The following is a 27,817-nucleotide window of genomic DNA, read 5'->3' as shown; positions in this document are numbered from 1 at the left end:
AATATTGTGGTGTAAGTACCTAGAATTAGCACCTCTAGTCTAAGTTTAGAATAGTTAATAAGAACTATTACTTCAGCAGTTGCTGCTACTAGTTTTTTCCTTTATACTGTGCTTAGTAACTGTATTATATCCAATGTACAGATCAGGAAAAGTGAGGAGAAGAGTTTAAAAAAAGATTCAAGCACTGCACTTGAAATTAGAAAGATTTAAGTTAAAATCCTGCCTGAGATACTGACTACTTCTGTGACACTGGAAAAGCCATTAAATCCTTTGCCACATCAGATTCCCATTCTGAAAAATAAAGACTTAGGAATATATAACTTCAAATGTTCCCTGTAAGCTTTAAATTTATGATCCTATGACTACTAAGTGATAGAGAAAGGATATGATTTGAAGTCCTAATCTGTATACCATTAGGTACGGTTGTAATAGGATTCAACAATAATACTTATTTAAAGACATAAGCTTCAACATAGGCCAAATTCACAGGATAAATTTCATTAAGACATTTATATTTATTTTACATGTCAGAGTAGATAGTGAACCAGAACTCTTATTCACACGCCTATTAACAGAGCCATCTTAAGAGGCTGCATTAAATTCCAGATAATAAAGTACTCCCCAGTATATGTTCATGTCCTGGCATTTGAAAACCATGGTCTATACCCAGCATTTAGCATACAAGTATGAAGTATCAATCTTTATCCCTTCATGGAAACAACTCTCCTGAAGATCACCAGTGACAGCTTGAATATCACCAATATGACCTCCTTACATTTGAATATCAACAATATGATCTCCTTACATTTGATCCAGCTGATCATCTTTTTCATGATTTCTATGATGCTTTTCCCCCTTTTATGTTAAAACCTGATCTTTCTCCTGTACTCTAGAGGTTTCATGGTATAGTTAAAAAAAATTAACTCGCTTAGAAGTTACCAGATGATTTTACTACTAATCACCTGAATGACTCTAGGAAAAAGGAATATTATTGTGATTTTCCATATCTATAATGAGTGCATTGGATTAATCTTTGGAATATCTTCCAGCTTTAAAATTCTGTCATTTTCAACAAATATGTTTAGGTGAATGTTGGACCTCAATAATAAGATGTTTCCTTGTCACTTCTTGAGATTTCTATTTCAGCCAGTTAGAATTTTTGTTACCCATGCTGGAAATCCTTGATTCATCCATGTCCTCATCCCTCTATATACAATTAGTAAGCAGATTTGATCATTCCCCCCCCCACCTTTTACACTGACTGAGAGATATTAAAATCATTGTGCTTTTAATGGTATAGTGGTACAGTGGATGACTAAATAGTTTGTAGTAAGTTCTAAGTCACATAATTATAAAGAAGTTATTTTACCTCTCAGTCTTCTGAATAACTCTCTGAGATCAATTACTGGGTAGAATCAATGGAAGAGAATTCCAATATGTGATGAAATCACAGGTCATAGGATTACATATTGAGATTTAGAAGGCATTTTAGAGGTCATTTTTTTCAACCCTCTCATTTTAGACATAAGGAAATAGAGTTCTGGTGAAGAGACATTACTTGTGCAAGGTTACATGGTAAATGACAAAACCAATTATTTAAACTTGGAATCTCTAATCCTAAAACCAGTGGGTTTTTCTTTTTGTTTTTTTCTCTACTGTACTCCACCCCCCCCCCCCCTCATGGGGCAGACATGGAGGGTAGATCTTTAATTCCATCAGTGTTGGTGAATTCTTGTTTTGGAAATTTCCTCTAGTCATGCATGAGAGCAAATATTTTATAAAATATAGTTTTAGAGAGTTTATTGGAGGCACTGATACTACCTGCACATGATCAAGTAGGGAGCAAGTGTAAGAGGCTTTACTTGAGCCCTAACCTTTTTGATTCTATGCTCAACCCTTTGTCTATTTCTATATTCTATGCCATGCTGGTTCTCTGTAATCAGTGGAATAGTTGAAAATCATGTTGAAAATGCTAGAAGCTGATTGTGAATCTCTTTCTATCCTTCTCATCTTTTTCTCTTCCTACACTTGAAGTCACCAAGTGGAAATTGAATTGTCATTTGTCAAGGATACTCTAGAAGGGATTTTTTTTTCTTCACATGGCCTTTGTACCTTTCCCTATCTCAGAGATTCTATGCTATTTTGAGAATAACATCATCACAGGTTGAATTCTTAATGAGAATTGACCTTCACTACTGGGGACAGTAGCTCTTGATGTCATAGCACCAAACTCATCTGAACAACAGAAGCTGCTTGCCAGATTTCTTCCCTACTGGTCAGCATTTCAAAAAAAGAAACATAAAAATTAATGTCAGGAACAATTACTTCCTAGGATGCACAGGGAATGTAGAGATTCTTTCTGAGACCTAGAGGCTTATCCCCTCTGATTTTTTCAAGATATGAAAAAATGCCAGCTGCCTTCAAAAATAATCCAAGATTCTGTCCCATCTCATTTTGTTTTGATAGCTGGGTAACAGCTCTTTCTTGCCTAAGCAGTTTGACTAATGTGTATACACAGACTGGCTGAACAATTATTCAAACCTCATTTTCCTGGCCTAACTCTTCCTATTTCTGAGAAGACATGTCATGGTGACAAATAAATGCAGTGGATAGAGTCAGGAATAATTGGGCTCAAGTTTGCCTTAGATACAAACTATCTGCATAAACTTAGGAATGTTACTTTAACTCTCAGAGGCTCAAATCTATTGTATAAAATGATAAGTTGAAAAAAGGTTCATTCAAAAAAGGAAATTCCACTTTAGAATCTCTCTATGCCAATGAAGTCACAGGTCTGGCTTAAAATAACAGCATCAACACACTGTAGTATAGAAATGCTAACAACTTTATCCCTAATACTCCTGTAAATTTTTGTTAAATGATAAAATAAAATAATGGATGAGAACATTATTTGAAAAAGTCAAAAGTGCTTTGCATAATGATAAAATATAAATAAACCTGTTTGATTATCTTTCCTTTTAATCTTAAAATGCCTACATTTGTACAAGCATTTTCATTAAAGTGTTTTTTTCTGAGAACTAAGATCTTTTCCCTTTTCCTTATTCTGGCCATTTTATCCTCTGCCAATGCTGCTTTCTCCTTAAATCTAGACCTGTGGAATAATGAGATGGAGTTGCTAAGATACTCATCTCTAAACTCTTTGGGATCCCGTGTCATCATCTTCACTCTAGATATTCTCTGCCCTGCAACTTTACCCCTTCTATCACTCCGTCTATCTCTTGCTTTAAGAAATGTAATCAAGGACAATTCATCTACAAAAGATAGAACACTAATCTAGGAGTCAGGAATACCTGAGTTCAAATCCAGTCTCAGACACTTATTCAGTGTATGATTCTGGACAGGTCATCATTTAAACAAGATTGCCTCACCAAAAACAAATAAAGAAACAAAGAGAAATAGATAAGTAGATAAAAATCAGTAATTAAATAAATGAGAAAGTCAAAAAGATAAATAGATAGATGGATAGAAAAAATAAAAATTAATCAAACCAACACTATCATCACTAGGATCCTTTATGGAAGGCTTTTTCAATAAGCTGCCTTATTCTCCTTTAATGTTGTTCAAGGTCCACCATTTCACTAAATGTGTTCTATTAGAATATAGAAATTATGGATTGTCTTGTTTTTGTGTTTGTAACCTCAGTGTTTGAAACAGAGCAAGGGATTAGTATTTTCACCTATTCATTCCCCAAAACAATTGATTGGACTGGATTGTTCCTTATAGTAAATTCATTGTAATTACATTCACAGACAACCTATTTTGAGGCATAGCTACTAGGATATGGAGATGTTCCTTTTAAATGTAAAGTACTTTTAGGGAATGGTATTTGTAATCATTGAATTTTTCTTGTATTATGTATTTCCCTCCAAAGGATGCTGTTATTATAACTGTGTTAACTTTGTTTAGCAAGTGTGAATTGAAACAAAAGATTCAATATACAAATAGGAATAAATCAAGTTAATTTAGCAACTTAACAGTAACAAAATAACTTGTGACTAGGAAACAGTTTACTTAATATCCTGAGTGAGTTAATGAAACTTGCTAGTATGAGAAGATATATTGGCTAGTTAGATTTTTCTGATAAGAATGACTCTAAAGTCTAGATTATTCAATAGTTACCCTATGTAGTAGTAATATGAGTGCCTGAGGAACCTATTCCTATAGGCAGAGGTTATTATTCAACTTGCTTTAGAAAGAATGCAAAGTATGAATTAAAATTAACTGTTACTCCTTCATGCAGAAAGGAGTCAATGTATCCCTATCCTAGTCTATTTAAACTAGTTTCCAGGAGAAACCCTGTGGGCAAGGAAATTAAATGTTCACTTAGAAAAACAGTCAAACATTTCTCATTGCTTTATAATTTCTTCTTGAGAATCCTCATTATAATTTCTAAGTCTTCAGCTATTTCTATTTGAGTTATTCAGGAAATATTTTTGTTCCCATTCAGTCATCTTCTAATGAATCATGTGTGTATTGGATATTTTCTGCACAGTCCAGGACCCAAAGAAAAATATACATCTGGCTTGTAAATCAGAATGAAGCATGGATGCTTCAGACTGCTATTTATTGGGTGTCTGCCCCTTTTGTTTTACAGGTCCACAGTGCAGATTCTGTGACATATTGGTGAAAATTCCTTTGACCCCTAAATGATTACATCAGGGAAACTTCAAACCACATATGAAATGTAATATTTGCTACCTGATCTACAGCACCCATGATGATGATTGTTATTCTTTTTTCCCTTTCCTTTAGAAATTGTCCCTTGGTTACATGAGTTCAGAGCAAAGAATGCCGTGGATTTCTCTCAGCTAACATTTGACTCAGGACAGAAGGAACTTGTTGTAGGTGCCAGGTGAGAAATGCTATACTTTTTAAATAGTATTTAGACCCTCTTCCATAAATTTCAGAGTCATTCAGTCTAATATTTGTTTAAGTATGAACTTTTAAACTTGGGACTAGGTTCTAATTATTCATTATTCATTTTAGCAATGGGAAAACAATCTAGAAAATTGAGTTTGAGATTAGCACAACAGAACTCAACTCTATTTCCACTTGTGCTGCACAAATAATATAATGTATAAAAACAGTTAAACATAGTGTAAATGCTAGCTATATTTAGAATAATTTGGACTTGGTCAAGTAATTTTATGATTTTTTTTGCTTGTTTATGATTCACTTTTGTCATCAGTACCATTAGAAGATTATATTTAACCTCTCAGAGAGATGTGAATATATAAGCACATCAATTCAAATCCTTTTCTTTGTGTATCAAGGATTCTGCTATTGACCTACCACTGGAAGAGCATGTGGTTGGAGAGTCTTTTGTGTTTTTTGGCTAGTATCTAGACCCTCTTCCATAAATCTGAGAGCCATTCAAGCACACTAAGTATTTGCTATGTAAAAAGCAATTTGGTTTGTAGAGATGGTAAATGATATATCATCTATCTATATAGCACACAAATAAACAGAATGAATAAAAAATATAAATGACGAATAAAAAATAAAAAGTGTGAAATGAGAAAAGGAATATGATAACTGTAAAAATATTGAGATGAAGTATTATGAAAAATCTTGAGGAAAAAGCTCATATTGAGGTTGCAGAGGAAGACAGGGTACATAGGTCAGCAACACATGGAAGAAACTGTATCTGAAGTGGGTCCTAAAGGAAAAGGATTATATCAGGCAAAGATTTGGAAGGAATATATTCTAGGCCTAAAAAAATGTGATTATTATAGGGACTCAGAGAAAATTGGGTCTGGCCTTGGGTGATGATTCAATTTGCCTTGGCATTGGTTTGGAATGAGAGTTGGTTTTAGAACAATTTATCTCTTCTGTCCGAACTTCTGCTTGAATTGCAGTGTTATTAGTACATCTACCATTATACTCCAGTAAATGACTTAGAGTTGGCTCAGAGAGAAAATATAGGCACTTGCTGTTGTAGTTTTTGTTGTAATTTCTCATTCTTGGGGTGGGGAGGAAACAGTTGTTTTTATATGAAGGATAACAAAAACTGAAAGTTAGTTCATGTTAATTTTTACTCAAAATGTAGGCTATCAGTATCTCTCTGTACTAGATAATACTTAACAATGAAGCTTATTTGGAAAATATGCTACTTTATAAGATATTGATGAGGTTTTGTGCTCCCAGAGCAGTAATAACAAACATATCTTGTTACTCCTTGCTAGAATTTTAGCAGTAAAATCTCAGAAACAAGTGAAAGAATAGTAGAGAATGATAGGATATTATTAAAGCTTAGCTTTATAATTCCAGTTTTCAGTATTCATAGGTTAGTTTCACAGTGAGGAATATTTACATTTAGATTTTGACATTTACTCTATTACTATCATTTAAATTGATTTTTACTTTTTGTTCATTGGCCATTCAATTTTCCTTATGGAGTTTGTGTTTAAAAATTTCAGAATCATATGATGTGTAAAAAAATTAAAAATACATAGCATAGAACAAAAGAAAACTTAGAATAAAGCATAGAATAGCAGGGTAGCTTTGAAAATGATGTATAATATGTATTGCATAGCCTTCAAAAAAAGTTAATAATTGAAACAGAAATTCATGATTTTATAGTGAATTCTCCTATTATATTGTACTATGTACCTGTCTTTTAGTATTTTTGTCCTTTTGTATTGAATTTGAAAATGAAAATAAAATTGAAAAATGAATTGTATGGTGCCCAATGAGGATTATTGGGGGGGTAATTAGGGTCTCATTTGGGCCTGTAATTGGTGTGTGGAACTCCCAGTGTGATGACATTTTTACCAGTGCAGAGTGAGTAAAGATGAATTCATCTTTAACTTAATAGTGGTAGTTACATCTTATTTCAGATGTCTATTACTCAGTATTTCTTTTTTTGTTCATGATGACTTTGAGGAGGTTCAGAGATTTTATACTAAGAATTCTGACAGGCTGGTTTTAAGTAGCCTTTCCTGACCTGACCAATAGTCTTTTCAAATTCCTTGATCCTCCTTTGTATAACTGTGGACTTGGGATGATCTTAGGGAGAACTAGACCTATTCCCAGGGGTTTGACCTTCAGGGGAAAGGAAACGCCCTGACTCTGGTTTTCTTAGAGCTTTACTATCAATTAATAAATATTCATTTGCTTACTATATTCTAGGCATTATATAAGTCACAGGGAATATATATATATATATATATATATATATATATATATATATATATATAAAATAGTTCTACTGAGAGGAATAAATATACATGAAGACACTTTAAAGAGGGAAACAAGTATATATGAAGCTGTATACATGTGCACACACAGTTCTTAGCAAATAATAGATACTTAAAAAGTGTTTATTGATTTGGACTAAGGACCAAACTTAATTTAAATACTAATAACCACTATAAATGGCAGTTCAGGGTTATAGTGGAATTCATTCTTCCTTAAAGTCTGGCTCTGGCACTACTAGACAGAGTTAAAAAATATTTTCCACAGATTCATGCCAAATTTTTTGTTTGTTTTTTGAAGTTTTTTTTTTGCAAGGCAATGGGGTTAAGTGGTTTGCCCAAGGTCTGAAGTCATATTTGAACTCAGGTCCCCCCTGACTCCAGGGCTGGTGCTCTAATCCACTGCACCACCTAGCTGCCCCATGCTGATTTTTTTTGATGAAATATTGTCTCTACTTGTATAACTTTCTTTTCTACTACCTACCAATTTATTGTTGTTGGTCAGAATTAAATCCAGAGTAATTCTTTACTTTCTCATGTTATTATAGATAAAATTGTCAGCAAAGATCTACAGTTAAATACCTTTGCTTTTAAACAGATAGCACTTTTAGAAAATGTCTGAATTATTTAATTCCCTTGTCAAAACCATAATAAACCTTGCTTCTGACCCAGTTAATAATAGCTAACTACATAATGCTTACTTTGTGCCAGACACTGTATTAAGTACTTGCAAATATGTCAGTCGATTTTCCCATCAACCCTGGGAGCTAGATGCTATTAATATTTATATTTTTAGATGAGGAAACTGAGGCAAACAGAGATCAAAACAATCAAACAGATAGTAAGAAACTGAAACTAGATTTGAACTAAGGTCTTCTTCCCCTAGGCCCAATGTTCTAGACAATATGAATGTTACTCACATTTTGTATATTTGATGGCCTGTGGCATCCTCTCCTAATCATATTACTTCATTTTTATTCTCTTTTTTTTATCAAATGTCATCTACAATGTTCTACTCACAGATTTATGAGTTTCTGTATCTTGTTAATGTATAGTGACCTCTAATGCATTACCAGACCCAAATCCTATGGTCCTATTTTTATTAATGTAAATAACTGCCCTTTATATAATGTTAAAAATTTACAGTGTTTTTACTTAAATGATCTCATTTGATATTACTGTTGCATGGATTTATTATATTCATATTCATATTTCTTCATATTATATTTATTTTACATATGAGAATTTCCAGGTTTGTATTTGAAATTTGAATCTGGCTTTCTAGAGTCTAGTCATTACTAGTTCATATTACTTTTACATTGCCATAATTTTCTTTAGTTCTGTCCCATTAGGGCTTTGCCAATACTTTTAAGTTTTATTACTTATTGTGTCAATTCATGAGTTTCCTTTCATTGATACATACATACATACATACATACATATATATAGACATCCAAGACATTCTTCATTCTTTCCTCATTTGATTTCTTATTTCGACTCTGCTCTTCTCCCTCCCTTTTTACAAAATAGAAACCTGAAAATGATCTTGGATACTTATGATTCAGATAAATTACATTAGACAAAAAACACTCTTCTAATTTTTCACCATTATTCATTCTACCCTGATATACTGTATATAGAGGACACTTGTATACATCTTAAATGACTACAGTACCAGAGATTTCACATTTCTGTACTTAATCCAATTTAGTTGTACCATTAGGCAACTCCTAAAATACATACTTGTGTTATCCTTCTTGACAACTGGTTTTGCAGGCTTAAATGGCCATTTCTTCTCCTTTTATTCCCCATATAAATTGGCATTAATTAATATGAACATGACATGGGTGATATAACAAATGAAGTTAAATAATGTATTAACTACATAGAAAACTGGTACTTGAATGCATTTATCAGATTTTTTATGTTAATAGGAATAGTGATTTCATTGGTTTAATGACCTTCCCAATGAGGATGCTCCATCTTCTCTGTAACTTTTAGCTTAGAGATTTGTGCCTTTTCTTTAACTTTTAGTTCCTTAGAATACTGTTTGTTTCACTTAAATTATATTGCTTCTATGTGTCACATGAAGGGGTAGGAATAGCATTACCTAAAAAGTAGAATTATTTGTCTGCATATTGATGGAGCCTTGGTGTTATAAACTATCTTAATCCATCCTTATTTTAAAAGGTGAAAATATTGTTTATCCTCATATATCAATATCAAATAAAATATCTGGTAAGTCTATTTTCAAATATTTTAATTTCTCATAAAATAGTTTCAATCTATTTTTAGATCTTGATTTTATTAATATATAATTATATTTCTTCCCCTTTTGATAATCAGTGATTAAAATTCATTTGATCTATAACTTCTGTGTTTTTTGTTTCCTTCATGAAGTCTTATTAGACTGTAGAATAATCAACTTCTAGAGTTGAAAGAGAACCGAGACTTTGATCTAAATGGCAGTGATTAATGGATCAATTGTCATTCAGAAAGGTCTTTAGTATTTCAGCAACCTGTCCTATAATGTTCACATGTTTTGGCAATAACTTGGTTCAAGACATGGGAGACATGTTCACCAAAGATGAAGTTAACACAAATGATAGCTAAGATTTTTTTCTTTGATTCAAGACAGTCTTAATGTTTGAACTAAGTCTAGAGGAAATTTTTTAGTGATAAATATAATATGAATTTAGGAATGACCTGCCCAAGTGTATGATTGGAAAGGATTTCTTTATCATATTTCATGTACAAATAAGAGTTTGGGGGCACTCATTAACAATAAATAAATAGCCCCAAACCCTCTGTCTTATATTTCATTAATAGAACATATTATACATAAGAAGAGAGATGATAGTTCCACTCTATTTCTGTCTAAGCAGAACTCTTTTGGAATATCAATTTTATATCTGGGCACCATATTTAAAAAAGAATATTTTGGAAACACAAAGTCTGCCAAAGGAGAGTGACTGCATGGTGAAAAGACATGAAACCCTGCAATTTGAGATTGTTTGAATGATCTGGCAATGTTTATCATTGATCAGAAAAGCTTTTGTGGGAACATTATAGCTGCCTTCAAATTTAAGTGGTTGTACTTTGAAAGAGGAATTAGATTTCTTTTGCTGAGATTCAGTGGTCAAAATTAGTCACAACAATTAAAAGTTCAGAGAAGCTGATGTTTTTCCTCAATGTAAGAAAAATAATTTTAATAATGAGGATACGAATGAACAATTTTTTTATTCTTAAGAAAAAATTAATGTTACTGTAACTGTAAAAGGAGCAGCTTCTGAGAAGGTCATTTCAGGGAATGATAGGACATGGCCATATCAAAGATTTCTTTGAGTGGGAACACTTTGAGAAAGGAGTAGTATGTTGGGTAAATTTTCATTAATGAATATTTTCTATCAGTGAAGGTCTGTTTTTTGTTTTGTGCTGAGAGATTTCAAGTATTTTTAATACTACTGAAATTTGGTGATGGAATAAAACCCATCACCTCATCTTAGTTAAATCTGTGCTTGTACTTAGATCTCTCCAAGCTATAATGGGCTCACAAAAGGTAACAATTTCCCCAATGGTCAATTCTTCAATTAAAGGGAGAATAAAAGTTTTTCAAGTAGAATATAAAGAGGTCCTTTTCATGTACTGGTTAGACAAGATATGTTCTAAAGTCTATTTTAACTTTAATATTCTCTGAGAATGTATATAAAAACATCATCATTTTGCACTTAAAAAACTGAATTTAATTTCAATGGTTTATGTATGACTACTAAGCTGGTTGTTGACATAGCTATTAAAAAGACACAGATCTCTTAACTTCTGATCCAGTGTTCTTTTCTCTATACTATGTATCCTCATAGCTCCATGTAATTTTCATAGGGAAGTGGTTTCAGGCATGAAAATAAATATATTTATTTTAGCTGATTTAGAAAATAATAGTTCTATCTAGTTTCCAGATTCTAGCTGTTAAGTACTTCCTTAATGAGGACACTGTAATCCACGGCCTTTTAAAAATTATCAATCTTTTCCCCTTCTACTCTTCCCCCCCAGCCATTGAAAAGAAAGAACAACCATTCTATCAAATAAACTTGATGAAGAAAAATAAATTCTCCTGTTGACCATGTCCAAAAATGCATTTCTTACTCTCATTGTCATAAGGTGAGATGCAGTCCACTGGAACCATAATTGATAAGATAATAATATTAAGCTGATAAGAATGTTTACATCTTTCAGAATTGCTTATTTTTTTTTTTACAAATTATTCTTCTTATTCATCTCTCTTTATCTTTCATAATTTCATATGAATCTTTCCAGGTTGAATAGGTATTTAAAAATATTTCTTCACCTATTTTGGGAAAATTTATCAAGTCTGAAGAATTGGTTCAACTTCCAAAATAATCTACTACAATTTTATAATTTAAGCCCTCAGAAAATCTGGACAACATTTTAGCAGTTCATGAAATAAGGATGTTTTCTACATTTTTTAGAAGCACCATCATTTGTTTTGGCAGTTTTCAATTAATTCATATTAACTATGCTACTACTTGGAATTTAGTATCAAATTGCTTATTACCTATTTTCATATATGTAAATAAAAATAAACAGAAATGAATGGTCAGGGAAACTTTCTAATTGAAAACTTTCTTTTTCAAAGTACTTTAAAGTTATAGTGGAAAAGCCTTTCTTTTTTAACGTTCTTTGAAGCATGGTGCTGATTACTCAGAAAGTTGTTCAAATCATTGTGGCATTATGATTCCCTAGGATGTTAGAGAGAATAATGCAATGTCTAAACACCAACATGTAGGAGACTTGCCAATATTATTAACTATCCATTTGTACCATATTACATACAAGATATGCTCTATTACTCTAAGTTTGAGATAAATCATAATAGAGATCCTGGGTTAAAAAAAGTAAGTCCAATAATGTGAATGAAGAAGAAGACCTAAGTGTTAAACATGGAAAATGTTTGAAATTAAGAGAGAGAGAGAGAGACAAAGACAGATAGACAAACACAGACAGATACAGAGAGACACACAGAGAAAGACAGAGACAGAGACACAGAGAGATTGACAGAGAGACAGAGAAGTGAGAGAGACAGACAGACAGAGACAGAGATAGAGACAGAGACACAGAGAGAAAGAGATATACACACATCCCTACAGGAGAAAAAGAGAAAGAATTTCAAAGAAACCATATTTCTCCCTGCTGTTCTATTAAACACTGTTCTTTTTTTCCCAATGTTCCCTTTTCTCAGAATATATTTATCACTCCTAATTGTCTCTTGATTTTTGTGTAATCTCTAGAAATCCAACTTGAATGCCATTGCTTCCAATAAAACTTTCCTGATCCCCTGATTGGTAGCAATCATTCTCCCCCCGCCCCATTTGTACTATGCAATTTTTAGTACAATCACCAGCAAACATTGTGAACTATAATTTTCTGTGTAAAATTCTTTTAATTGTTAGAATCTAAATAATAGTTATAGAAAAGTAAAGAGGAATAGGTTATGGGTCTTTGGGGTCCTAGGTATTTTCTTGAGTGTTTAAGACATTTGCCAATTCTTAAATTATGAAGTGGAAGTGAAGCATGACTAAAATATTTTTAAAATAAATAATATATTATCATGCCAATTTATTTAGATCAAAATTTTAAAGTGATAAATTTTATTATATAGTCTGCCAATTTGAAAAAGCACATTTTAGGTGGGGTATATATGATACCCACTTGTTTTCTTCAGTGTAAAAGTTTTTAACACATCTATTAGACAGGATAATTTTTGGGGTTTTGGCATATTTCTTTAGAAATTGATTGGAAAGATTACTGTTAAATTTTGTTGATTCCTGAATATTTTGAATAATATTTTAATAATTTCTTGGTTAGCAAAATAAAATAGAAATTTATGAAGATGGTTTCTAGGAGGGAAAAATGATCCCAATGAATTCCTTAAGCAAGCTATGGGATTTTTCTTTTCAACAATAATATTCATGGAAGTACACCAGTTCAAGTAGACTCATTCTTTCACAGAAAGTGAAATATATTGAACTATTGAGTGAAAATATATGATTAAGCTTAAGATCATATTTTTCTATTTTAAATGTCAATGTTGAATACTACAATATCACAACAGAATAAAAAACATTCTATTTCACAAAAGATTACAAATCACCTTTATTACTGAACCATAGATGATTTACTGTATAAGCTATAACATTGATAAAGAATAAATAATACTTCATTTTAAATTGTGTATTTTTTGCTATTAGGTAATGTTGGAGGAAGATAAGTTAGATAAAACTATGTCCCATATTGCATAAATTATTAACTGGCACCATTCTGTACAGATTTTTCCATATTACCTGTTACCTGTTGCTTGAAATATACTCAGCTTAATTTTCTCACAGTAACCCAAAGAGGATTTGGCCCTCTAACAAAAGAAAAATGACTAGTAATTTTCAGTTGAATTACCAGTATTAATTGCCTTATTTGAAATTTTGTTTTGAACATTTTTAATGTCATTAGTAATAAAGGGTAAGCAGATATACTTCAGATAAAATGTCTTTACTCATTCAAATAAAGTGTTTGTCTAGAATTAGAGTTGCAGATATTAGAAAAGAGGTCAAGGTTTTTATTTCATTGTCTGCTGAAAGACTATAGGGGAAATCATGCATTTATGAAATCATCCATGTATGTGTGTGTGTGTGTGTGTGTGTGTGAAATTATTGCCGTAGTAAAGCCATTACACATTTTGGGTGTGTGTGTGTGTGTGTGTATGTGAGAGAGAGAGAGAGAGACAAATAGACAGACAGGCAAAAACAGAGATAGACAGAGAGAGACAGAGAGGAGAGATAGGAGAGAGAAAGAGAGAGAGCACACGACAGAAAAGACCAATTAACAAGTAAATCAATTTAATTTTACTTAAATATCAATAAGTGCTTGGTCTACATGAAATATAGTATTTGGTCAATTGGCAAAACTTATATAAGTCAGCTATACCAACAAAGCTACTTAAGCATTACTTTTATATCAAATGCTGTACAGCAGAAATGAAAAAATTTTTTCAGGAGTTGTAAAGCCATGTACAACATCCATAAGACTTTTAATAGCACGTTATTTGTTGATATTTAGTTTCAACATTCTTAAAATGGTTTCTCATTTGCAAACCATTTTTGAAAGTGTTCCTTTGTCTAAACATGTAATTTTCCTTCCCTTTTTTATTTAGATAGTTTCTTAATACACCAGTTTGTTTAATCAAAGTAGACAAACAGAGACAGACAGGTACAGACAGACATGGACCATATACAGATAAAGATACAGAGACAGAAAATAAATTAATTTATATATGCAGAGGCAACATGGTATAATAGATAGTGAACTGACTAGCTTGATAGATTTTTGAAATGACTTTCATGTCTCAAGCCTCCTGCTGCAAGATTTTGTGTCTCTATTTGTCAGATATTTAGAATGCTTTTTTTGACTTATGACCTTTGGAGAGAGGCAGTATGGTGGGATAGATAGAGGTATGTCTTCCCTCTGACACATATTGATTTTTCAACATTCAACAACAAGCATTTATTAACCTTCTACATACTATGTGCCACAATGAGTAAGTCACTTTTCTCAGTGACTCAGGATACTCTCTAAGAATAAGTTAAAGATGAGTTGCCAATCTGTGTCAGTAGAGACAGTTTCCACAGAGTTCTCCATATGGATGAAATTCCAAATCTACCCCACTTTCACACTCTCAATTATGTATATGTATGTATATATGTATGTATATATATAAACATATATTTATATATATATACATGCTTATATATGCATGTATGAATATATTTATGCACATATGATTGGGGAAGATTTGTGACTTTATTTTTTCTAGTTAATTCCCTATGAAAAAATTCTCTTTATTAATGAAAATCAGCATTGGCTTTCTAATTTATGGTCTTAAAATGTAAACTGGAACTTTGGGAGTTTAAGTGACATATCCAGGGTCATAGAGCTAGTATGTATAAGAGACTGGTCCTGAACTCTCTTCCTTCTTTCAAAACTGGTCTTCTATCTACCAAATTTTGTTGAATGCTATCTATTCAAATGTGTATGTATTTCTATTCCCATGCAAAGCTTGTGAAGTAGTATAGTTAATTGTATAGAGAGAATGAGAGCCATCTGTGTGTTTTTTAGTTCCAGATAACCTCAGCTATATACAGTCTTTCCTAGAGATGGATCTAAACTAGGAATTTATGATCAATTACTCTCTTCCTATTAAAAATGGGAAGAGAAATGAATTTCAAATGATATGACTTTCTTCCTCAGTATCTGGTTCTTTAGAAGATATATAGGTGATAGTTGGTTGGTTCTTGTCCTTCATTATCACAGAAGAACAAAACTTTTAGTCAGATTACAGCCTGTCTAACTGTGGCTGATCAGTCCAACATGATCTCAGAATGTTCTACCATAGGTTAGGCACAAATAGTCTAAGTGAACACCTGGGTTGGGTACTCTAAACTTACGGATATCACATTTCCTTTGAGCTGCTTCCATTCTGCCTTCCTCATAGAGTATAACACTCTCACTGATGAGGGCATGCCATGGTGTGTTGTCCTGTGCCAGTATCTCCCATGCTGTACAGTCAATTCTAAAGTACTTAAGAGAGACTTTATAGAGTCTCTCAGTATCACTTATCCTGACCCCCCTTGTGAGCACTTGCCCTATGTGAGTTCTCTATAAAACAGCTTGCTTTGGGCAAGTGTACATCTGGCATTCTAACAGTGTATAATCAGTCCATCATAGTTGCACTCTCTGTAGTAATATTTGAATGCTAAGTAGTTTAGCTCAAGAAAGGAGTCTAGTTTCTTCTCCTGCCAGGTGATCCTCAGAATCTTCCTAAGACAATTTAAATGGAAGCAATTCAGTTTCCTGACATGGTGCTGGTAGACTGTCCAAGTTTCACAGGAATACAGCAATGAGGCCAGTAGACTTTCAGTTTGGTAGTCAGTCTAAGAGCTCTTTCCTCCCACACTTTCTTTTGGAGTCTCCCAAATACTGAGCTAGCTCTGGCAATGCATGTGTCAACTTCATTGTAAATGTGTACTTCCTTGGAAAATATTGCTAAGGTAAGTGAACTTGTTCACAATACTCAGAGCTTCTCCTTTTGCTGTAATTGATACTTCCACATATGGATGGTGTGATACTGACTGATGGATCATTGTGTTTACTTAGTGTTAATTGTTAGACTAAAATAAGCACAAGCAGCAGAGAATCTTCATTCTTTATTGCATCTCACCTTCAGAGGCTACATTGAGTGCACAATCATCTGCAAACAGGTCATGCACAAATACTCTCTCCACTTTGGTTCTGGTGTGTAGCTTTTTCAAGTTGAAGAATTTGCCATCAATGTAGCAGCTGACCTTGAAGCCATGTTCATTCTCAGTAAAGGCATTTGATATCAGGGCTGAAAACATCATGCTAAAAGGTATGGAAGCTAAGACACATCCATGTTTCACTCCATTGGTGATTGGGAAATCTTGACAGCATCGTCCACTATCTAGTACCCAGACATGCATACCATCATGAAATTGATGTACAGTACTGATTCACTTCTCCAGGCAACCAAGGTTGAAATAATTTTCCATAAACCCTTACAACTGATGGTATCAAAGGCCTTGGTCAGATCTACAAATGTCGCATACAGACCTCTGTTTTGTTCCTTTTATTTTTCCTGGAGTTTTCAAGCAGCAAACACCATATTGATTATTCTTTGACCCTTTCTGAAGCCACACTGGCTCTCAGGGAGGTGACCATTTTCCAGATCAGCTTATTGAGAAGGACTCTGGCAAGAATCTTACCAACAGTGACTAAAAGATAAATACCTCTGTGATTATCTAATCCCTTTACCTCTATAGAGATGGTCAATAGAGGCATCCTTGAATTCTTGGGGTAATAACCTCTTCATGCCTTATAACCTAGAAAATTTCAGTCAATTCTTAGATGAGCAATGGATCCTCTACCTTATGAATCTCATCTGGAATAGAATCAGACCAGGTCTTTGCCACTTGAAAGGAACCTAATGGAATTCAAAATTTCTACTTGGGACTTCAACTCTGATTGATTTCAGTTTGAAGTAAATGGTCAATGCCTTCTGCATTATTTGATTATGGTCTGTTAAGAACACTATGGCATTGCTCAGCCCATCTCTATAGGACCATGTCCCTGTCATTAAATCAGTGTGGATCCATCAGTATTGAGTAGTTGAGATGCACCATATGACTTTTACCCATAAATAGCTTTCAGGGCATCATAAAAGTATTTTGGATTGTTACTGTCTGCTTAAAATTGAATTTCTTCTCCCTTCTTACTGAGCCAAGAGTCCTACATCTCTCTAATCTTCATTTGTGCTTTGCATTTAATGGAATTAAATACTACATTCTTAAAAATGGACAAACTATCCTGCTGCTAAACCCTAAGGAGTTCTTGTTTTTTCATTTAGCAGCTTCTGTATTTCTCCATCATTTTCATTAAACCAGTCTTGGTGTTTGCAGGTCTTCTGTCCCAGATGAGCAAATGCAGTTCTGTACTCGAGATCTCTGAAAACTGCCCATTTGTTTTCTACTCCACCTTGCCAACTGTGTGTGATGGCTCAGTTTTTCCTCCAAGTAAATAGCAAACTCTTACTCAGAGAGATTCTCTAATCTCTTGACATTAATTTTTGTAGCATTCATCTTGCCCTGGGCTGCCACTTTGGTTGAATGTTAATATTTAACTTAGGATGAGTCTGTGATCAGGCCAGTACTCTGTACCATATTGCCATTTTAACTCTCATATCACATCTGTCTCTTCTCCTTACAATCACATAGTCTATTAGATGCCAATGTTTGCCACAAGGGTGCATCCAGTAAGCTTTATTGCTTTTTGGTAAATGGAAGACAGTGTTTGCGATGACAAGGTCATGAGATGTGCAAATCTTCAGTAGTAGGTGATCAGGACTCTCTGATTTTTCTTACAAGTAAGTCAGAAAAAAATCATATTGGAATAATACTTACTATATCCCAGGAAAGTGGCATGAGAACATATTTTAAATCCCATAAGAAAACTATAGTTATTATTTTATAAATATGAAAAATTAGTTCTTTAATAAGAAAAAAGAAGGGATAAATAAAATATCCAATGGATATTTATATTAAGAAGAACCCAATTGTAAAGCCAGAAAAATGGTGTATATATAATCCTTTTGGTAACATCTAGTAGCCTGAATCTATAGGATATATACTAGAATCAAATGTAGCAGCTTCTCTCTGGAGGAACCTAATCTACTAGTATGAATGGAAATTAGAAGTGGAGATCAGAGGAGAGGTTGCATTATGGATATTTTGTTGAGGATATGTATAGAACTTGTACTTATTTGTTGCCATTTGCTGAAGAGATTTTCTGTCTGACACTCATTCTTGGATATCTTTATATCACAGTAAACCACTAGGGGAAAAATATTTTTCTCACTCTTTTAATGCTGTTAAGTGGATGGATTTCTGGTTGCTTTCTATTGTAAATCAAATTAAGTCATTTTTTATGCATTTTCAATCGATAAATTTCTTTTCTTTTCTTTTCTTTTCTTTTCTTTTCTTTTCTTTTCTTTATGGCCATTGAATTGATGGGGGAAAACTTTGAAAGCATCAAGATAGATAGATAGTCTAAGAATTTTGCAAAATGATTTCTGCTTATTAGGACTATACATCTTTAAATTTAGAAGGCCTTTTAAATATAGTAAGTCTATGTACTTATAAGGTAAAGTTAATTTTCAGATTCTTGAACTTTGACCAAAAGGACACTAGTTGATATGTTTTGGATAGCAAAGATTGTATAAAGCATACATTAGATGTCATTTGATTTTTCAGTACTTCAGTATTTCAGTTGATGTGATAGAACATTAATACTTGATTATATTGTTATGGATATATGGATACCTTGCTTGGATTTAGTCATAAAGGAGAAACATCATTGGACAAACAAGAACTCATTCCTGAATAACCCATTTAAATACATTATTTTTTTTGATGAGATGTATAAAGATGTGTGGAACTGAAGAAGAACATCAGGCTGGATTAGGACATACATATAACTATGAGGAGAGGTGTACCAGCAAATTCAGCCATAATAAAAACAGAGGTCAGGATTCCAGTTAAGCCTCAGCATTATCAAATATTCTATGAATACCTGATATTTCAGACCATAAACCATAAAAAAAAATTCTCTTTCTACTATCAAATTCCTTTCCAAAAGTTTGAAACCTTTTTCTCTCAGAATGGAAAGGCTGAATACCTTTATTTGTCAGTCAGTCAAATAGCATTTATCAAATGTCTACCATAACCCTGACACTTTGCATTAATAATAACAAATAATATACATGTTATCTCATTTAACCCTTATGAAAACACTGTGATATAGCTACTGTTTTTATCCTCATTTGAAGAAGATTGTTTTTTTTGTAGACTTCTCTACAATTTATTCAAAAATCAGAGAATTTTTGAAGCATTATGAGTTTTCAAGAATTTTGACTTATTTTAAGTTACTCAAATACTGAAATTTATTTTATTTTATTTTATGCTTTTCTGAAAAAATAAGACTCCCAATGTGAATCTTGAAAAATATCATTAAAATAACTGCAATGTTTATGAAGGAAAAGTATCAAGTTTTACTCTACTGGTCTAAATCTAACCAATAATAAAAATAATATTAACTTAGTTTGTAAACTATATTTTGCCCATATGCTTCTAGCTGTCTAATGGAGGTTCATTTTTGCCCCAAATGCACATGAGAGGAAGTGTGAAGGACAGTCAAGAAGAATAAAGTTAGTCTTGAAACAGGCTGAAACTTTATATTTGCTTGATGATATCTTTCAGTTTATTTTTATCTGGATGATAAAAGACTACCATGATTTGCTTTCTTGTTTAATTCCATGCCTATATGGAATATTTAATTTGTTTCATTATTGAATTCTGTTAGAAATTTTAAAAAGCAAATTAAAGAGCTCCAATAGACGTTGTTTAAAAAGCTATTTAATAACATAATGGATAGTTTTATAGACAGCAAGGACTTCATTTTGCCCTACTGGAAAATTTCTGCATTTTTTTTCTTGGCTGCTGTACCTCAGTTAGAAGCAAATAAGAAAATGATCACCTAATCACATATTTATAGGAAGTTTCTTCTTAATTTAACATTTTCTTCTAGGTACATTCACTTGAAATTCATTTGCAGTTTTTAAAGAGAAAAATTCTACTTTTTAAAACACCTCTCTCTCTCTATTTAAAATTAAGGGAACAGGATAGATAGGTGGCATAGTGGATAGAGCACCAGCCTTGGAATCAAGAGGACCTGAATTCATATCTGTCTCAGATAAGGAATAATTACCTCGATGTGTGACCTTGGGCAAGTCACTTAATCCCATTGCCTTAAATAAATAACAAAAAGTTATAAAATTAATAGTATTGAGAGTTAAAGCCTTCAAAGTTTTTGTATGAAAAATAAATTGTTTGATTAAATTTCTTAGGATACTGGACTCCCTACCCAATTCTCTGATCCAGGCTTTTTCATTGTCTTAAATATTACATAAAGTGATCTATTCAATTGAGAATTTTATCTAATAATAGAAGATAATATATTGTTTTATATTTATCATTTGCCACTAATAGTTCTTTGAAGTAAAGGGATGATGGTACATGAAGGATGAATATATTTTTTCTTGAAACCAGTAAACTGTAAAGTAAAAAGGATGGAAAACCAAGCAGGGAGCTAATGAGAATCATGAATAGTATCAACATTTTCAGTTTGGCTAATATTGGTGATCTTGTTGCTTGTGTCATCAGCATCTAAATATATAAGATAGTTTTTATTTTCAAAATATGTTAGTATTACATGTCTGAATTTGTCATGTGAAATTTTGATTTGATATAATTGATTAATTTTCATCATAAATCATTCTCCACAGAAACTTTAAACTCAAATTTTTTTCTTACAGTTAGAAAATGAATCTTCCTTCAATTTTGTAAAATGTCATCTCTGTATCTCTCAAATTAAAGGAGAAATTTGAGGGAGTATAGAAGTTTGCAGATCTCTGACTACTTGGGACAAAGAAACTGACCTAATTCTTTTCCTACTATTTCCTAGGTTTTTTCCCCTCTACAAACAGAGGTGATGTACATTAATGCTGTCTATTTATATCTTGGAGTGCTATAAAAGTTCAAGGAAAACATTTAAGTACTTTTATCTCTTCAAAAGAGCAGTACTATTTGATAGTAGATCAACTCTCAACAAGTTGTGCAGTTAGAATCTTCAGCTGGATCTGATCCAATGGAATTATTTTCTTATGCTGGGAAAGGTCCTTGGCCTTTCTAGTGTACCTCACATATATTGTTTTTCCTCTTCTCTGCTTCTTACAATTGAAAGATAAAGTGGTTGCTCTTTTGTATTCCTTTGAGACCTACCTCTTTCAGAAGGATCATAGATCTTACTTTAGTTTGTGTGATTGACCCAACATCTGGGAATTTCAATTTTTATTCCTGTTAGACAGGTTTCTTTCTTGCTTTTTTTTTGTAACCTTTAACTTCTTTCGGTCATAGACCTAAATTGTAATGGATCAAATTGCCTAATGGGATTTCAGTTCTCTCTTGTCACAAGATAGGTTAGAATTTCCCAAAGTAAAATATTACCTGGTATTGAGTAGTAAACTGAATATAGTAAGGAATAGAATGAGTATAGTTTAAATTGTAATAAACTATACATTTTTTAGATTCCATATTTACACTGAACTGTATTGAATAATTTAATCTATTTAAATAGGCAGTGTCTAGTACTTTTTATAGTTTGATATTCAAAAGATGTTAAAATAATTTATAGGTATATATGAAAACAAAATGGGTACATGAATTAAGAATTTTTTTGATATACCTGTGATTTTATCAATCTGTGGAAAGTTCTGCTGGTACATTTTGGCAATTTCTCTACAGACTATACAGAGCTATTTGTTTTATAGAACAAATGAATTAAATAGTTTGTTGTTACAGAGGTGGGGTTTAAATTCAGGTCTTCTTTGTATATGACTACATTTACAAATAAAATTCTTATTGGTGATTTTGGGAGTCAGTATAGAATGGAATGGTCTTTGATGTAGGAGATAAGAAGTTAGCCTCTAGGTCCAGCACTACCACTTAATGGCTATGTGAAGTTGACTAATGAATTTAAACAGCAAACATTTATTAAGGACCTTTAGTGTGCAGTGCACTCTGGTTGGCCTAGGAGAAAATTACAAAACTTATTTAAAACATATCCCCTTTCTTATGAATTTTAAGTCCTAATGGAGAGATAGACTATTATTAAAATTACTCTGTTAAAAATACAGAGTAACTACATGAGAGAGGTACAAAGTCCCTATGAACTTGGAACATCAAAGGTAATGTCCTAGATCTGGCTAAATGAAGGTTATTCTGGAAAAGGGAATAATTAAGTTATAGAGAGGTAGGCTTTGTTTGGGTAGATGGAAATTTAATAGAATAAGATTAATTTTACACATTTTGAAAAATATCCTTTAGGCATTTGGAACTACTTTAAGGAGATCAAGGAAAAGCCCAGGTATTAAAGAATTAAGAATCATCCATGAGGGAGGCTAGGTGGCGTAGTGGAAAAAGCACCGGCCTTGGAGTCAGGAGTATCTGGGTTCAAATTCCGTCTCAGACACTTAATAATTACCTAGCTGTGTGGCCTTGGGCAAGCCACTTAACCCCGTTTGCCTTGCAAAAACCCTAAAAAAAAGGAATCATCCATGGAAGAGATGGTGTAAATAGTAGAAATGAATGCCAAAGGAGAATTTTTACAAAGAAGAGAGCTAAAATCAGAACCATTTTGAATAATTAACTTCATAATATCAGAAAGATTATAAAGGTTTAATAGATGGAGAATAATTTCAAAAGTGATTTAGAAGGAGATAAAGGAGCATAGAGTATCTCAGAAAATTATTGTCAATCATGGCAACTATTGCAGAGTAAAAGGAGGAAAAAAAATTGAATGAAATCATTAGCCATTCATGACTTTTGAGAGAATATTTTCAATAAAATATAAGTTCAAAAGACAGACCAGAATTGAAGAGAATGGGCAGTGAGAGAGTGGAGGAATGGGATGTAAACAACTTTTTAATAGATATTTGGGATGAATGGGAACAAGAATGGAACTGGATGAGACTTCATGTTATAGTGGAAGGAGCATTGACTTAGATGTTAGAGGAAATGGGTTTAGATTTTGGTTTTGTGATTTACTATAAATGTGATTGTCAAGTCATTCAATATCTTTGTTTTTCAGTTTTATGATAAAAATAAAGGAACTGGATTATGTCAGTGTTGAGGGATAACTTTTTAATAGTAAATTAACCTTGAGCATAGTTTTGTGCTTGTGGGGAGGTCCCAGCAGAAGGAGAGAATTGAAAATTTAAAAGAGAGGGAATGACTGTTGAACAAGGATTCTGAGGGAGGCAGAAGTCAATGGGACCATGGTAAAGAGATTAGTCCACCTTCAAAATAAGTTAGTCTGTTAGTTCAGTTGAGTTGGGATTCTGATTCTCCTTTGCGTCTAGTTTCAGAAATGCAGAGGGAGCTTCTGACAGTTGTCTTGGCTGACTTGTAGGTCACCAGGGCTATAGGATAACTACCCTTGACCTTGCATGGATAATCATGATCTTTGTTTCTTTGTAGGTGCTAGTCAGGGGGTCACTTTCAAAGGAAAACTGTCTTCCCCCAGAGTATTGGTCTCTCTTCTCCAAAGGGATTAGTTTATTCTTTGACTTTTGTATAAATGTTTGTATTGAAAAATCTTAATTCATATATACTGCTTGACTGAATGAAAATAAAATCTTGAGCTTTTCTTGTTTGAACATGTTGTGAATATTCTCTGTTCAGGTGTAAGTCAATTCTAAAACTTGTGATTATGATTTTTTTATGTAGGTCATTCACTATAAACACACACACACATGCACATATATATATACATATATATGTGTGTATATATATATATATATATATATATATATATATTAGTTTTTGAAAGGCAAATGGGGGTTAAGTGGTTTGCCCAAGGCCACACAGCTAGGTAATTTAGTGTCTGAGGTTGGATTTGAACTCAGGTACTCCTGACTCCAGGGCTGGTGCTCTATCCACTGCGCCACCTAGCTGCCCCAATACCCTTATAAATTGATTAGTTTGTTGAATATATGTGACATTGCATTCCTGTTGAGTATGATAATGGGAATTCTATTATCTTCAACATAATGCTTTATTTTTCTGAAGGAAAAAAATCTTTCACAGTAATGACCATTGCCCAATTATAACCTACCTCATCCTTCTTTTAATAACATTAATAAGTTATCAGAATATAATAACCTATTTCAGACTCCATTTTCTCATCTGTAGTAATTAATACCCATTTGAAGAAATGTCCATGAGCAAGTACTAAGGATACAAAGATATACTTGTCTAAGTTTTTGAAGACATAATTTGGAGAACAAGAAAGAAAATAAAAAAAAGAATATAAGGTGGGCATAGACAAAAGATTTAAATGAGTGGAACTAGATAAGTAAATGCTATAAAATTTTAAAATAAATATGAATAAATTCTTGATCTAAAGTTTATTGTCTATTTTATTTATTGTGCACAATCAGTTTTCATCCAAGGATAATGTTCTTCTACCATTAACCAGGAGTACAGGGCTGGTGCTCTGCCCATTGTAGAATTCTCTCCTTTTTCTTTACCCTACTAATAAAATATCCCTGGATTATCAACAATTTAGTGGTGGTCTAAACAAAATGTGCTGAAAATAATAGACTAGCTACTGCTAAAACAGGGCAAAAACCCCTGTATGATCCAGTCCAAAGTCATTTAAATTATATATATATATATATACATATATATATACATATATATATATGTATATATATATATATACACACACACACATATTATTTGACATCTCTTATGTAGCATGTTATCTTTCTTAGTAATATGATATAATAGAAAGCCAGTATTGCTGTATGGACATGTGCCTTTCCAATTTCTAGCTATACAAAAACAAAAACAAACCAAAGTCCCCCAAAACAAAAACAAACACAACACAAAAGCTTTAATTATTGAGAATAGCATTAGTTTATGTGACTAGTTAGAATTGCTATATTATTTCTCCAGTGAAGAGAATTTATGGTGAAAAAATTCCCTTTGCCAATGTATATGAGCAGTTTTTCAGCATTTGTAGTTACAATAGTTAAATTTTAGGGGGGAGGTAAGTAAGTTGCCCTTGGTCACACAGCTCATAATTGTTACATCTGAGGTAAAATTTGAATTCAGGTTCTCTTGACCCTAAAGCTGGTGCTCTGTCCATTGGGCCACTGGACTGATCCATAGACCATTTCTTTTATTTAAAAAAATTATTTAAATTTCCAATTAGATATTATGAAAGTTTTTCAATATCCATTCATATGCATACTTATGCATACTTACTTTCACAATTTTCTTCCACCCTACCTTCCAACCCTCCCTTGCTTCAGGGGTAAACAGTCTTGTGAATATTGACATGTATATTTATGTTTAACATGTTTACATGCTAGTCATTTTCTGTATGAGGAATTAGGATTAAGGAAAAGAAAGAAAACCCTGGCTAAGGAAGAAAAAACATAAGAGAACATTTTTTAAAGCGAATATGGTGTTCATATAGATGCTGCAGTTTGATTTTTTTGTTTTGTTTTATTTTTTCTTCTTTTGAATTTGAATGGCATTGTCCATAATAGGTCTCACAGAGCTGTCTTAGCTCTCTGAACTACTGAAATCATCAAAGTTGATCAATTCACAATACTGTTAATATATACAGTGTTCTCTTGGTTCTGCTCTCTTTGCCCATTCATGATTTCTTATGGCACAATAGTAGTCCATAACATTTATATATCATAACTTGTTTAAGCATTCAACAATTCCTCTCAATTTGCAATTCTCAAAAAGAACTGCTAAGAACATTGGAACATGTGGGATCCTTTTTTTAATGATTTCTTATGGATATAAGCCTAATATTGGTATTGTTGGGTCAAAGAGTATCATCAGTTTTGTTGGTCTTTATTTGCATTTTGCTCTGCAGATTGGTTGGATTAGTTCATAACTCTAAAAACAAAGTGTTAATGTCCCAATTCTCCTGCAACCTCTCCAACATTCATCATTTTCCCTTTAGTCATTTTAGCCAATCTGTTAGGTGAGGTGGTACCTCTTAATTTTAATTTGCATTTCTCTAATCAGTAATGATTTGGAGCACTTTTTCATGTAATAATATTTAGCTCTAATTTCCTCATTTGAATATTGCCTGTATATAACTTTTGACCATTGATTATTTGGGGGATGCCTTGTACTCTTATAAATTTGATTCAATTCTCTATATTTTAGAAAGGAGACATTTATCAGAACCACTAATTGTGAAAGTGATTCCCAGCTTTCTGTTTTCCTTCTAATCTTGGTAGCATTGGCTTTATTAAGTGCAAAAACTTTTTACATTTAATATAGTCAAAATCATTCATTTTGCAATAAATAATGTACTCTAATTTCTAGTTTGGTCATAAATTTCTCCCCTTTCTACAAATCTCAGAAGTAGAATATTTCTTGATCAGTGATATCCTTTATATCTAAATCCTATACCAATTTTGACCTTGTTTTGGTATAAACTGTGAGATGTGGGTCTATGCCTGGCTTTTACCATATTATTTTCCAGTTTTCCCAACAATTTTTGTCAAATATTGAGTTCTTATTCCAAAAACTAATGTCTTTGACTTTGTCATACAATTATGATTTACTACTGTTTCTTTTGTACCTATTCTAATCCACTAGTCCATTACTATATATCTTGACCAGTACCAGGCAGTTTTGATGACCACTATTTATTTTTTTAGTTTAGTTTTAGATCTGATACTGTTAGGCCACCTTTCTTTACATTTTTTTTCCATCAGTCCCCTTAATATTATTTATTTTTTGTTGCTATAGATGAATTTTGTTACTAATTTTTTTTTTAGCGCAGTAAAATAGATGTTTGGTAGTTTGATATGGCACTAAATAAGAAATTTATTTTGGGTAGTACTGTCATTTTTAGCTTGACTTAACCATGCACAATTAGCACTTTTCCATTTGTATAGATATGATTTTATTTATATGAAAAGTGTATTGAAATTGTTTTCATACAATTTCTGGGTATATCTTGAGAGGTAGATTCCCAAGTATTTTATGTTGTCTGCAGTTACTTTAGGTATTTTTTTTTGCAAGGCAATGGGGTTAAGTGACTTGACCAAGGCCACACAGCTAGGTAATTATTAAGTGTCTGAGGCTGGATTTGAACTCAGGTACTCCTCACTCCAGGGCTGGCGCTCTATCCACTGTGCCACCTAGCTGCCCTCTGCAGCCACCCCTCTGCAGTTACTTTAAATGGAATTTCTTTTTCTATCTTTTGCCCTTGGACTTTATTTTGTGCATATATAGAAATGCTAATCATTTATGTAGGTTTATTTTATATCCTGCTACTTTGTTGAATTTGCTAATTGTATCAAA

The 27,817-nt window shown here is 32.6% G+C and overlaps 1 protein-coding gene across 3 annotated transcripts in view; it reads left to right on the top strand.

Moving 5' to 3' along the window:
• The window catches only part of SEMA5A (semaphorin 5A), a 712,145-nt gene that overhangs the window by 239,393 nt on the left and 444,935 nt on the right, over positions 1 to 27,817 (top strand). For all 3 annotated transcript variants that reach the window (XM_074208091.1, XM_074208090.1, XM_074208089.1), the window contains one exon: positions 4,771 to 4,870. In XM_074208091.1, coding sequence (XP_074064192.1) covers positions 4,771 to 4,870 — 100 coding nt within the window. The remainder of the gene's footprint in view (positions 1 to 4,770; positions 4,871 to 27,817) is intronic.

The sequence above is a fragment of the Macrotis lagotis genome, chromosome X, assembly GCF_037893015.1.
Source record: "Macrotis lagotis isolate mMagLag1 chromosome X, bilby.v1.9.chrom.fasta, whole genome shotgun sequence".
Lineage (NCBI taxonomy): Eukaryota > Metazoa > Chordata > Mammalia > Peramelemorphia > Peramelidae > Macrotis > Macrotis lagotis.
This window is presented reverse-complemented; position numbering and strand designations above follow the sequence as displayed.